The sequence below is a fragment of the Somniosus microcephalus genome, unplaced genomic scaffold, assembly GCF_052327205.1.
Source record: "Somniosus microcephalus isolate GS21.2 unplaced genomic scaffold, FLI_Smic_1.0 unresolved_chr7, whole genome shotgun sequence".
Taxonomy (NCBI): domain Eukaryota; kingdom Metazoa; phylum Chordata; class Chondrichthyes; order Squaliformes; family Somniosidae; genus Somniosus; species Somniosus microcephalus.
Genome location: NW_028225185.1, coordinates 31,998,607 through 32,012,815, shown reverse-complemented (window position 1 = coordinate 32,012,815; position 14,209 = coordinate 31,998,607). Strand labels below are relative to the sequence as shown.

Below are 14,209 nucleotides of genomic sequence, written 5' to 3'. Positions count from 1 at the left end.
CCAGCGCACTCCTTGGGGGGCAAAAACCGAGGAGAAAAATCATCGAGGTGTTTTGAAAAAAAAACTGCGTTTATCACTAATAAAAATATCGAATATGGGGGGGTGGCGGCAGGGATGAAAAAGGCTATTTGAGTGACAGCCAAGGATCGTCCAGTTGGGTAACGATTCGCTCTCCGTTTGGGAAGGCGGGGGCCTGGCGGCGACGGACGGGCGCGGTGGCCAATGACGGGAGCGTCGGGGAGCGGGGTGGCTGCGGGAGGTCATGTGACGTAACCTCCAAGAACACGGCCAATCCATGTTGGCAGCGTCTCGCTGCGACCAGCGCTCCCTGACACGAATCAGTCATTCGTGAAAGAAAGACTTATGAAACAATACTGAGCGGCCTGCGGGTGGCGCTGTCCAGGGAGAGTATAAATACTCGGGCGCGGGCCCAGCTTGCTCAGGACATTCTTTTACAGGAACTAGTGAAGGACACAACTAGACCTCCATGTTGTAAAACAGTTGATTAAAGCTTTGTTTAACGCTTACACCAAGTGCCTAGTAGTTTTCTTACGTCACCCTGTGTAAGCTCGCCTGGGATTCGTTGACGGGTGGTGGGGTTGCTGCGGGGAGGAGGGGGGCTCATGGGTGACTCCTGTCCCTGGGGGGGTGGTGGGGTGGTTGGTTTGGCGGGGGATAACTGAGCCCCTGTCGTATTGACGTGCCGCTGTGTTTCTCTCTCTCTCTCCCCCCCCTGCGAGCAGGACCACGAGGCGGCCATGAAGGGCCCCGACCACTGCCCCTACGTGGAGCGGATCGAGGGCTCGGCGCTCGTCCCCGTGGGTCACGAGAAGGCCCTGAAGCTGATTGGATGGAACCTGGACCTCTTGGAAGTGAGTCTCCGTCGGCGGTTCGGGCGGAACCTTCCGGCAGCCGCCCGAGCCCGGCTTCCCCTGTTTTCGTAGAAACGCACAGCACAGGAGGAGGCCGTTCGGCCCATCGGCCTGTGCCGGCTCTTTGAACGAGCTCTCCAATTAGTCCCACTCCCCCCTGCTCTTTCCCCACAGCCCGGCACATTTTTCCCCTTCAAGTATTTCTCCAATTCCCCTTTTGAAAGTTACTATTGAATCTGCTCCCACCGCCCTTTCAGGCAGCACATTCCAGATCACAACAACTCGCTGCGTAAAAAACATTCTCCTCATCTCCCCTCTGGTTCTTTTACTGATTATCTTCAATCTGTGTCCTCTGGTCACCGACCCTCCTGACACTGGAAACAGTTTCTCCTTATTTACTCTATCAAAACCCTTCGTAATTTTTAACACCTCTATTAAACCTCTCCTTAACCTTCTCTGCTCTAAGGAGAACAACCCCAGCTTCTCCAGTCTCTCCACGTCACTGAAGTCCCTCATCCCTGGTACCATTCTGGTCAATCTCCCCTTAACCTTCTCTGCTCTAAGGAGAACAATCCCAGCTTCTCCAGTCTCTCCACGTCACTGAAGTCCCTCATCCCTGGTACCATTCTGGTCAATCTCCCCTTAACCTTCTCTGCTCTAAGGAGAACAATCCCAGCTTCTCCAGTCTCTCCACGTCACTGAAGTCCCTCATCCCTGGTACCATTCTGGTCAATCTCCCCTTAACCTTCTCTGCTCTAAGGAGAACAATCCCAGCTTCTCCAGTCTCTCCACGTCACTGAAGTCCCTCATCCCTGGTACCATTCTGGTCAATCTCCCCTTAACCTTCTCTGCTCTAAGGAGAACAACCCCAGCTTCTCCAGTCTCTCCACATCACTGAAGTCCCTCGTCCCTGGTACCACTCTGGTCATTCTCCCCTTAACCTTCTCTGCTCTAAGGAGAACAACCCCAGCTTCTCCAGTCTCTCCATGTAACTGAAGTCCCTCATCCCTGGTACCATTTTGGTCAATCTCCCCTTAACCTTCTCTGCTCTAAGGAGAACAACCCCAGCTTCTCCAGTCTCTCCACATCACTGAAGTCCCTCATCCCTGGTACCATTCTGGTCAATCTCCCCTTAACCTTCTCTGCTCTAAGGAGAACAATCCCAGCTTCTCCAGTCTCTCCACGTCACTGAAGTCCCTCGTCCCTGGTACCACTCTGGTCAATCTCCACCTGAACCTTCTCTGCTCTAAGGAGAACAATCCCAGCTTCTCCAGTCTCTCCACGTCACTGAAGTCCCTCATCCCTGGTACCATTCTAATAAAACCCCTTCCCCTTTTCCGTAACTATTCTAAACCTGACGATATTATGATCACTGTTCCCCAAAAGGCTCACCCACCGAAACATGCTCCACTTGCCCCGCCTCATTCTCCAGAACTGGATCCAGCACTGCCTCCTTCCTTGTTGAGCTAGAAACACTCTGATCAAGAAAGTTCTCCTCTACACATTTTGAGGGATTCCTCCTCCTCATTGCCCTTTACACAGTTATCCTCCCAGGCTATATTAGGATAACATAATTAGAATTTCAGCTGCCAGGGCCCCCAAGCTCTGGAATTCCCTCCCTAAACCTCTCCGCCTCTCTCTCTCCTCCTTTAAGACGCTCCTTAAAACCGACCTCTTTGACCAAGCTTTTGGTCACCTGTCCCGATATCTCCTTATGTGTCTCAGTGTCAGATTTATGCTCCCGTGATGCGCCTTGGGACGGTTGGGTGATTGGGCAGATGCATGGCAGATGCAGTATAATGTGAATAAATGCGAGGTTATCCACTTTGGTGGCAAAAACAGGAAGGCAGATTATTATCTCATTGAAACTTATAAAATTCTAACAGGACTAGACAGACTAGATGCAGGAAGGATGTTCCCGATGGTCGGGGAGCCCAGAACCAGGGGTCACAGTCTAAGGATAAGGGGTAAGCCATTTAGGACAGAGATGAGGAGGAATTTCTTCACCCAGAGAGTGGTGAACCTGTGGAATTCTCTACCACACAAGGCAGTAGAGGCCAATTCATTAAATATATTCAAGAAGGAGTTAGATATATTTCTTAAGGCTAAAGGGATCAAGGGATATGGGGAGAAGGCAGGGACAGGGTACTGAATTTGGATGATCAGCCATGATCTCATTAAATGGCGGAGCAGGCTCAAGGGGCCGAATGGCCGACTCCTGCTCCTATCTTCTATGTTTCTATGATTTACTATGTTAAATGCGGTGGATAAATGCGAGTTGTTTGCTTTTGCTAATTGAAGTCCCCCATCAGGCGACGCAAAAGTTGTTTCTGTAACTTGCCAGCGAAATTGCTCCACCATTTCCTTCCCGCTGTTTGGGAGGGGTAAACCTGGGAAAACGGGAATTAAATCGGAATTGTTTTTCTCCGCTAGAACGAGAAGTTGGACTATGAGTGCGTCCTTGAAATGAAGAATTCCCCGCTCGTAATGAAAGCAGAGGTGCAAAGCAACACAGATCATCCCGGGTTGTTCAACTTAACCTGTGAGGCCAATAAGGTACAAACCCAGATTCAACACAGATATATTCAAGGATAACGGATACCCGGGAGTGAGTTACAGGCTGGAATCTAATCGAGGTGTTCGGGGGGTTTATATATAGAATAACAGATACCCGGGAGTGAGTTACAGGCTGGAATCTAATCGAGGGGTTCGGGGGGTTTATATATAGAATAACAGATACCCGGGAGTGAGTTACAGGCTGGAATCTAATCAAGGGGTTCGGGGGGTTTATATATAGAATAACAGATACCCGGGAGTGAGTTACAGGCTGGAATCTAATCGAGGGGTTCGGGGGGTTTATATATAGAATAACGGATACCCGGGAGTGAGTTACAGGCTGGAATCTAATCGAGGGTTCGGTGGGTTTATATATAGAATAACAGATACCCGGGAGTGAGTTACAGGCTGGAATCTAATCGAGGGGTTCGGGGGGTTTATATATAGAATAACAGATACCCGGGAGTGAGTTACAGGCTGGAATCTAATCGAGGGGTTCGGGGGGTTTATATATAGAATAACAGATACCCGGGAGTGAGTTACAGGCTGGAATCTAATCGAGGGGTTCGGGGGGTTTATATATAGAATAACAGATACCCGGGAGTGAGTTACAGGCTGGAATCTAATCAAGGGGTTCGGGGGGTTTATATATAGAATAACAGATACCCGGGAGTGAGTTACAGGCTGGAATCTAATCGAGGGGTTCGGGGGGTTTATATATAGAATAACGGATACCCGGGAGTGAGTTACAGGCTGGAATCTAATCGAGGGTTCGGTGGGTTTATATATAGAATAACAGATACCCGGGAGTGAGTTACAGGCTGGAATCTAATCGAGGGGTTCGGGGGGTTTATATATAGAATAACAGATACCCGGGAGTGAGTTACAGGCTGGAATCTAATCGAGGGGTTCGGCGGGTTTATATATAGAATAATGGATACTCGGGAGTGAGTTAAAGGCTGGAATCTAATCGTGGGGTTCGGGGGGGTTTATATATAGAATAACGGATACCCGGGAGTGAGTTAAAGGCTGGAATCTAATCGAGGGGCTAGGGGGGGTTTATATATAGAATAACGGATACCCGGGAGTGAGTTACAGGCTAGAATCTAATCGGGGGGTTCGGGAGGGTTTATATATAGAATAACAGATACCCGGGAGTGAGTTACAGGCTGGAATCTAATCGAGGGGCTCGGGGGGGTTTATATATAGAATAACAGATACCCAGGAGTGAGTTACAGGCTGGAATCTAATCGAGGGGTCCGGAAGGTTTATATATATAGAATAACAGATACCCGGGAGTGAGTTACAGGCTGGAATCTAATCGAGGGGTTCGGGGGGTTTATATATAGATTAACAGATACCCGGGAGTGAGTTGCAGGCTGGAATCTAATCGAGGGGTTCGGGGGGTTTATATATAGATTAACAGATACCCGGGAGTGAGTTACAGGCTGGAATCTAATCGAGGGGTTCGGGGGGTTTATATATAGAATAACGGATACCCAGGAGTGAGTTACAGGCTGGAATCTAATCGAGGGGTTCAGGGGGTTTATATATAGAATAACAGATACCCGGGAGTGAGTTACAGGCTGGAATCTAATCGAGGGGTTCGGGGGGTTTATATATAGAATAACAGATACCCCGGAGTGAGTTACAGGCTGGAATCTAATCGTGGGGTTCGGGGGGTTTATATACAGAATAACAGATACCCGGGAGTGAGTTACAGGCTGGAACCTAATCGAGGGGTTCGGGGGGGTTTATATATAGAATAACAGATACCCGGGAGTGAGTTACAGGCTGGAATCTAATCGTGGGGTTCGGGGGGTTTATATACAGAATAACAGATACCCGGGAGTGAGTTACAGGCTGGAATCTAATCGAGGGGTTCGGGGGGAGTTTATATATCGAATAAAGGATACCCGGGAGTGAGTTACAGGCTGGAATCTAATCGAGGGGTTCGGGGGGGCTTATATATAGAAAGCAGATACCCGGGAGTGAGTTACAGGCTGGAATCTAATCGAGGGGTTCGGGGGGGTTTATATATAGATTAACAGATACCCGGGAGTGAGTTACAGGCTGAAATCTAATCGAGGGGTTCAGGGGGGTTTATATATAGAATAACGGATACCCGGGAGTGAGTTACAGGCTGGAATCTAATCGAGGGGTTCGGGGGGGTTTATATATAGAATAACAGATACCCGGGAGTGAGTTACAGGCTGGAATCTAATCGAGGGGTTCGGGGGGGTTTATATATAGAATAACAGATAACCAGGAGTGAGTTACAAGCTGGAATCTAATCGAGGGGTCCGGAAGGTTTATATATAGAATAACAGATACCCGGGAGTGAGTTACAGGCTGGAATCTAATCGAGGGGTTCAGGGGGGTTTATATATAGAATAACAGATACCCCGGGAGTGAGTTACTGGCTGGAATCTAATCGAGGGGTTCGGGGGGGTTTATATATCGAATAACGGATACCCGGGAGTGAGTTACCGGCTGGAATCTAATCGAGGGGTTTGGGGGTTTTTTCTATAGAATAACAGATACCCGGGAGTGAGTTACAGGCTGGAATCTAATCGAGCGGTTTGGGGGGGTTTATATATAGAATAACGGATAACCGGGAGTGAGTTACAGGCTGGAATCTAATCGAGGGGTTCAGGGGGTTTATATATAGACTAACAGATACCCGGGAGTGAGTTTCAGGCTGGAATCTAATCGAGGGGTTCAGGGGGTTTATGTATAGAATAACAGATACCCGGGAGTGAGTTACAGGCTGGAATCTAATCAAGGGGTTCGGGGGGTTCATATATAGAATAACAGATACCTGGGAGCGAGTTACAGGCTGGAATCTAATCAAGGGGTTCGGGGGGTTTATATATAGAATAACAGATACCCGGGAGTGAGTTACAGGCTGGAATCTAATCGAGGGGTTCAGGGGGTTTATGTATAGAATAACAGATACCCGGGAGTGAGTTACAGGCTGGAATCTAATCGAGGGGTTCGGGGGGTTTATATATAGAATAACAGATACCCGGGAGTGAGTTACAGGCTGGAATCTAATCCAGGGGTTCAGGGGGTTTATATATAGAATAACAGATACCCGGGAGTGAGTTACAGGCTGGAATCTAATCGAGGAGTTCGGGGGGTTTATATATAGAATAACAGATACCCGGGAGTGAGTTACAGGCTGGAATCTAATCGAGGGGTTCGGGGGGTTTATATATAGAATAACAGATACCCGGGAGTGAGTTACAGGCTGGAATCTAATCGAGGGGTTCGGGGGGTTTATATATAGAATAACAGATACCTGGGAGTGAGTTACAGGCTGGAATCTAATCGAGTGGTTCGGGGGGTTTATATATAAAATAACAGATACCCGGGAGTGAGTTACAGGCTGGAATCTAATCGAGGGGTTCGGGGGATTTATATATAGAATAACGGATACCCGGGAGTGAGTTACAGGCGGGAATCTAATCGAGGGGTTCGGGGGATTTATATATAGAATAACAGATACCCGGGAGTGAGTTACAGGCTGGAATCTAATCGAGGGGTTCGGGGGGGTTTATATATAGAATAACAGATACCCGGGAGTGAGTTACAGGCTGGAATCTAATCGAGGGGTTCGGGGGGTTTATATATAGAATAACGGATACCCGGGAGTGAGTTACAGGCTGGAATCTAATCGAGGGGTTCGGGGGGTTTATATATAGAATAACAGATACCCGGGAGTGAGTTACAGGCTGGAATCTAATCGAGGGGTTCGGGGGGGGTTTGAAACGTGGTTGAATGTTTCTGATTACTCCCCCGCAGTATGAATACTCCGCTCCAACAATGGAATATCAAGTCACCATGTTTGTTCGGCTAGGGGTCTCATTTCGAATAGACAGTCGGGAAGAGTTGAACGGTAAGGGAGCATTGCTCCAACCATGGTTCCGTGGGTCAGGAAAACATTTCACTGGGGTATTTTATCAGGAGAGCGGGCAGTGGTCATTTCTGCAAAACTCTAGCGGTGCCCTGCACTGTCGGAGTGACAGTACTGAGGGAGCGCCGCACTGTCGGAGGGGCAGTACTGAGGGAGCGCCGCACTGTCGGAGGGGCGGTACTGAGGGAGCACCGCACTGTCGGAGGGGCGGTACTGAGGGAGCGCCGCACTGTCGGAGGGGCAGTACTGAGGGAGCCCCGCACTGTCGGAGGGGCAGTACTGAGGGAGCGCCGCACTGTCGGAGTGTCAGTACTGAGGGAGCGCCGCACTGTCGGAGGGGCGGTACTGAGGGAGCGCCGCACTGTCGGAGGGGCGGTACTGAGGGAGCGTCGCACTGTCGGAGGGGCGGTACTGAGGGAGCGCCGCACTGTCGGAGGGGCGGTACTGAGGGAACGGCGCACTGTCGGAGGGGCGGTACTGAGGGAGCGCCGCACTGTCGGAGGGGCGGTACTGAGGGAGCGCCGCACTGTTGGAGGGGCGGTACTGAGGGAGCGCCGCACTGTCGGAGGGGCAGTACTGAGGTAGCGCCGCATTGTCGGAGGGACAGTACTGAGGGAGCGCCGCACTGTTGGAGGGGCGGTACTGAGGGAGCGCCGCACTGTCGGAGGGGCGGTACTGAGGGAGCGCCGCACTGTCGGAGGGGCGGTACTGAGGGAGCGCCGCACTGTCGGAGGGGCAGTACTGAGGTAGCGCCGCACTGTCGGAGGGGCGGTACTGAGGGAGCACCGCACTGTTGGGGGGGCGGTAGTGAGGGAGTGCCGCACTGTCGGAGGGGCAGTACTGAGGTAGCGCCGCACTGTCGGAGGGGCAGTACTGAGGGAGCGCCGCACTGTTGGAGGGGCGGTACTGAGGGAGCGCCGCACTGTCGGAGGGGCGATTCTGAGGGAGCGCCGCACTGACGGAGGGGCGGTACTGAGGGAGCGCCGCACTGTCGGAGGGGCGGTACTGAGGGAGCGCCGCACTGTCGGAGGGGCGGTGCTGAGGGAGCGCCGCACTGTTGAGGGGGCGGTAGTGAGGGAGCGCCGCACTGTCGGTGGGGCAGTACTGAGGGAGCACCGCACTGTTGGAGGGGCAGTACTGAGGGAGCGCCGCACTGTCGGTGGGGCAGTACTGAGGTAGCGCCGCACTGTCGGAGGGGCAGTACTGAGGGAGCGCCGCACTGTTGGGGGGGGCGGTAGTGAGGGAGCGCCGCACTGTCGGTGGGGCAGTACTGAGGGAGCACCGCACTGTCGGAGGGGCAGTACTGAGGGAGCACCGCACTGTTGGAGGGGCGGTACTGAGGGAGCGCCGCACTGTCGGAGGGGCAGTACTGAGGGAGCACCGCACTGTTGGGGGGGGCGGTAGTGAGGGAGCGCCGCACTGTCGGTGGGGCAGTACTGAGGGAGCACCGCACTGTCAGAGGGGCAGTACTGAGGGAGCACCGCACTGTTGGAGGGGCGGTACTGAGGGAGCGCCGCACTGTCGGAGGGGCGGTACTGAGGGAGCGCCGCACTGTTGGAGGGGCGGTACTGAGGGAGCACCGCACTGTGGGAGGGGCGGTACTGAGGGAGCGCCGCACTGTGGGAGGGGCGGTACTGAGGGAACGCCGCACTGTGGGAGGGGCGGTACTGAGGGAGCACCGCACTGTCGGAGGAGCGGTACTGAGGGTGCGCCGCACTGTCGGAGGGGCGGTACTGAGGGAGCACCGCACTGTGGGAGGGGCGGTACTGAGGGAGCACCGCACTGTCGGAGGGGCGGTACTGAGGGAGCGCCGCACTGTCGGAGGGGCGGTACTGGAACCCCAGCTTTCATCCTTTGGCTTACGTTGAGTCTCAGCTGGGCGGGGCTGCACGGGGTGGGAGAAACACTCGCTGCATTGCCGGACTCCGGGAAAAATGGGGCGTGAATCCGCCAAGGTTGCTGCTGCTGGCCATCGTCCAGTGATCCTGGCAGCAACCCCCCTTGCTGGGAAAGTGCCCCGATTCCGGGTTACAGGGCAGAGTCGGGGTTGCCGCAATGCCCCCCATGGTCGAATATCCCGGCCTAGACTCGCGGGCTGTGCTCACAAGTGGGGGATGGCGGCTTTTGGGTGAGGTATCGGAGGGCTGGGAGGCGAGAGTTGGTGGGCTCGGGTGGAGGGGGGGATGGTTGTGATGTTTGCATCCCTTTTCCCCCCTCTCCCCCCCCATCTACGTCTCCTGACTCTCGCCCTTTCTGACTCCCCGCTCCGCAGTGACTCTCTACGACTGCGCCGTGGGCCAGACGGACTGCAGCCGCTGCCGGGTGTCGGACGCCAAGTACGGCTGCGCGTGGTGCGGGGGCGAGGAGCCCGCCTGCCTGTACCGGGGGTCCTGCCGGGCGGAGGTGGTGCAGACCTGCCCGTTGCCCGTCATCGAGCAGGTGAGTGCCCGGCAACAGAAACGGACCACGGTTCGCGCGTTCAACACCCCCCCCCACCGCCCCCCCCCCCCTCCCTGGTGCCGGTCCTCATCTGGAAGCCTAGACTGTGAGCGGGATATCAGACTATGGAAGGCATCACGATCTCTTAGCAATCAGGAGAACCTAAGAAAATAAGAATTAGGAGCGAGAGTCAGACATTCGGCCCCTCGAGCCTGCTCCGCCATTCCATAAGACCATGGCTGATCTTCGACCTCAACTTCACTTTCCCACCCCGATCCCCATATCCCTCGATCCCCTTAATATTCAAAAATCTGACTTGAATATACTCAACGACTGGAGCGGAGGTGAGTGGGGCTGGCGTGGGAGCCCTTGCCCGGGCAACAGAATCAAGCCACTGGGGGGAGCATCTCCCGACTCTCGCAAAGGGGGACGCGGGTTCCGTGGGCGCAGGCTGCTGCCCCACCCCGGCCGACCGTTCTCGACAGCGAGTGGTCGGGTCGGATGACCGACCGTGGGGTGCGTCGCATGCCCATCCCGATCCGGCTGCTTACCCGGACACCCGCCCGCCACTCGTCCTCCTAATTTCTTTCTGGGCGCGCGCGCGCGGCCCCTTTAACGGGTTTCGCGCCCACGTGGAATTTCACGGTTGAAAAGCCGGGGCGCGGCCGATCAGCTTGGCGAGAAGGTCGCCGCTCGCGCCCTCCAGCGGGTGGTTCATTGTTCATCCAACACAAACTTACATTTATCCATAAGAAATAGGAGCAGGAGTCGGCCATTCGGCCCCTCGAGCCTGCTCCGCCGTTCAATAAGATCACGGCTTATCTTCGACCTCAACTCCACTTTCCCGCCCGATCCCTCGATTCCTCTCGAGTCCAAAAATCTCTCGATCTCAGCCTTGAATAGACTCAACGACTGAGCCTCCACAGCCCTCTGGGGCAGAGAATTCCAAAGATTCACCGCCCTCTGAGTGAAGAAATTCCTCCTCATCTCAGTCCTCAATGGCCGACCCCTTATCCTGAGACTGTGACCCCTGGTTCTAGACTCTCCAGCCAGGGGGGAAACAGCCTCTCAGCATCTACCCTGTCAATCCCCCTCAGAATCTGATATGTTTCAATGAGATCACCTCTCATTCTTCTAAACTCCTGAGAGTATCGGCCCAATCTACTCAATCTCTCATCATGGGGCAATCCCCCCATCCCAGGAACCAGTCTGGTGAACCTTCGCTGCACTCCCTCTATGGCAAGTATATCCTTCCTTAGGTAAGGAGACCAAAATTGTACACAATACTCCAGGTCTACTCGATCTCTCGAAGGAGTCCCCCTCTGCACCCCGAGGTTTCCAGCGTTAACCGGCTTCACTGGGCTCGCCCGCGGAGAACGGTCAGTTGGGTCAGAGGCCGGGATTAATCTCAGGCGACGTACCGTTCCGCTCAATATCGCAGCGTCTTGTTGGGAACGAGAGGCGCGGTGCGCCGGCCAACCCTTCGCGACGTCGCCGGATAAGCCCCTCTCCAAACACCGCCGGGATATTCTACTCACCCGAACCTCGCCGCTAACGGGATTTCTCCCACCTCCCCCCTCCTCCTCCTGTCGTTCCAGATCGAGCCACTGACTGGTCCAATTGAGGGCGGGATTGCCATCACCATCGCCGGCACCAACTTGGGAGAGCGCTTCACCGACATTGAACGCACGGTGACGGTGGCCGGCCTCCCGTGCCTCCCCGATCCCGCCGGGTACCGCATCTCGACCAGGTACAGCGCGAAAGGATTGGCGCGCGACAGGAATACCATCATTCCAACGGCAGCGCCTGGGATTCATCCAGCGCCTTTAGCGTAGTAAAACATCCCAAGGGAGCGTAAATAAGACCCCGAGCCACGCAAGGAGATATTCGGGACAGGTGACCAAAAGCTTGGTCAAAGAGGTCGGTTTTTGAGGAGCGTCTTAAAGGAGGAGAGAGAAGCGGAGAGGTTTAGGGAGGTTTAAGGGCCCTGGCGCGGTCGCCAATGTCGGAGTGATGGAAATCGGGGGGATGCGCGAGAGGCCAGAATTGCAGGAGCGCAGAGATCTCGGAGGGTTGTAGGGGCTGGAGGAGGTTACAGAGATAGCGAGGGTTGTATGGGCTGGAGGAGGTTACAGAGATAGGGAGGGGTGTAGGGGCTGGAGGAGGTTACAGAGAGAGGGAGGGTTGTACGGGCTGGAGGAGGTTACAGAGATAGAGAGGGGTGTAGGGGCTGGAGGAGGTTACAGAGAGAGGGAGGGTTGTAGGGGCTGGAGGAGGTTACAGAGATAGGGAGGGTTGTAGGGGCTGGAGGAGGTTACAGAGATAGGGAGGGTTGTAGGGGCTAGAGGAGGTTACAGAGATAGGGAGGGTTGTAGGGGGCTGGAGGAGGTTACAGAGATAGGGAGGGTTGTAGGGGGCTGGAGGAGGTTACAGAGAGAGGGAGGGTTGTAGGGGCTGGAGGAGGTTACAGAGATAGGGAGGGTTGTAGGGCTGGAGGAGGTTACAGAGATAGGGATGGTTGTAGGGGGCTGGAGGAGGTTACAGAGATAGAGAGGGTTGTAGGGGCTGGAGGAGGTTACAGAGATAGGGAGGGTTGTAGGGGCTGGAGGAGGTTATAGAGAGAGGGAGGGTTGTAGGGGCTGGAGGAGGTTACAGAGATAGGGAGGGTTGTAGGGGCTGGAGGAGGTTACAGAGATAGGGAGGGTTGTAGGGGCTGGAGGAGGTTACAGAGATAGGGAGGGTTGTAGGGGCTGGAGGAGGTTACAGAGATAGGGATGGTTGTAGGGGGCTGGAGGAGGTTACAGAGATAGGGAGGGTTGTAGGGGTGGAGGAGGTTACAGAGATAGGGAGGGTTGTAGGGGCTGGAGGAGGTTACAGAGATAGGGAGGGTTGTAGGGGCTGGAGGAGGTTACAGAGATAGGGAGGGTTGTAGGGGCTGGAGGAGGTTACAGAGATAGGGATGGTTGTAGGGGGCTGGAGGAGGTTACAGAGATAGAGAGGGGTGTAGGGGCTGGAGGAGGTTACAGAGATAGGGAGGGTTGTAGGGGCTGGAGGAGGTTACAGAGATAGGGAGGGTTGTAGGGGCTGGAGGAGGTTATAGAGATAGGGAGGGTTGTAGGGGCTGGAGGAGGTTATAGAGATAGGGAGTGTTGTAGGGGCTGGAGGAGGTTATAGAGAGAGGGAGGGTTGTAGGGGCTGGAGGAGGTTATAGAGAGAGGGAGGGTTGTAGGGGCTGGAGGAGGTTATAGAGAGAGGGAGGGTTGTAGGAGCTGGAGGAGGTTACAGAGATAGGGAGGGTTGTAGGGGCTGGAGGAGGTTACAGAGATAGGGAGGGTTATAGGGGCTGGAGGAGGTTACAGAGATAGGGAGGGTTGTAGGGGCTGGAGGAGGTTACAGAGATAGGGAGGGTTGTAGGGGCTAGAGGAGGTTACAGAGATAGGGAGGGTTGTAGGGGGCTGGAGGAGGTTACAGAGATAGGGAGGGTTGTAGGGGGCTGGAGGAGGTTACAGAGAGAGGGAGGGTTGTATGGGCTGGAGGAGGTTACAGAGATAGAGAGGGGTGTAGGGGCTGGAGGAGGTTACAGAGAGAGGGGGGGTTGTAGGGGCTGGAGGAGGTTACAGAGAGAGGGAGGGTTGTAGGGGCTGGAGGAGGTTACAGAGATAGGGAGGGTTATAGGGGCTGGAGGAGGTTACAGAGATAGGGAGGGTTGTAGGGGCTGGAGGAGGTTACAGAGATAGGGAGGGTTGTAAGGGGCTGGAGGAGGTTACAGAGATAGGGAGGGTTGTAGGGGGCTGGAGGAGGTTACAGAGACAGGGAGGGTTGTAGGGGCTGGAGGAGGTTACTGAGATAGGGAGGGTTGTAGGGGCTGGAGGAGGTTACTGAGATAGGGAGGGTTGTAGGGGCCGGAGGAGGTTACAGAGATAGGGAGGGTTGTAGGGAATGGAGGAGGTTACAGAGATAGGGAGGGGTGTAGGGAATGGAGGAGGTTACAGAGATAGGGAGGGTTGTAGGGGGCTGGAGGAGGTTACAGAGATAGGGAGGGTTGTAGGGGCTGGAGGAGGTTACTGAGATAGGGAGGGTTGTAGGGGCTGGAGGAGGTTACAGAGATAGGGAGGGTTGTAGGGGCTGGAGGAGGTTACAGAGATAGGGAGGGTTGTAGGGGCTGGAGGAGGTTACAGAGATAGGGAGGGTTGCAGGGGCTGGAGGAGGTTACAGAGATAGGGAGGGTTGTAGGGGCTGGAGGAGGTTACAGAGAAAGGGAGGGTTGTAGGGGCTGGAGGAGGTTACAGAGATAGGGAGGGGTGTAGGGGCTGGAGGAGGTTACAGAGATAGGGAGTGTTGTAGGGGCTGGAGGAGGTTACAGAGAAAGGGAGGGTTGTAGGGGCTGGAGGAGGTTACAGAGATAGGGAGGGTTGTAGGGGCT

The 14,209-nt window shown here is 54.6% G+C and overlaps 1 protein-coding gene across 1 annotated transcript in view; it reads left to right on the top strand.

Annotated features, from left to right (window-relative positions):
* LOC147086746 (plexin-B1-like) overlaps window positions 1–14,209 on the top strand; it is a 167,280-nt gene that overhangs the window by 70,511 nt on the left and 82,560 nt on the right. The window contains exons 10-14 of the mRNA XM_085978917.1: window positions 744–872; window positions 3,306–3,428; window positions 7,236–7,329; window positions 9,620–9,786; window positions 11,385–11,536. Coding sequence (XP_085835043.1) covers window positions 744–872; window positions 3,306–3,428; window positions 7,236–7,329; window positions 9,620–9,786; window positions 11,385–11,536 — 665 coding nt within the window. The remainder of the gene's footprint in view (window positions 1–743; window positions 873–3,305; window positions 3,429–7,235; window positions 7,330–9,619; window positions 9,787–11,384; window positions 11,537–14,209) is intronic.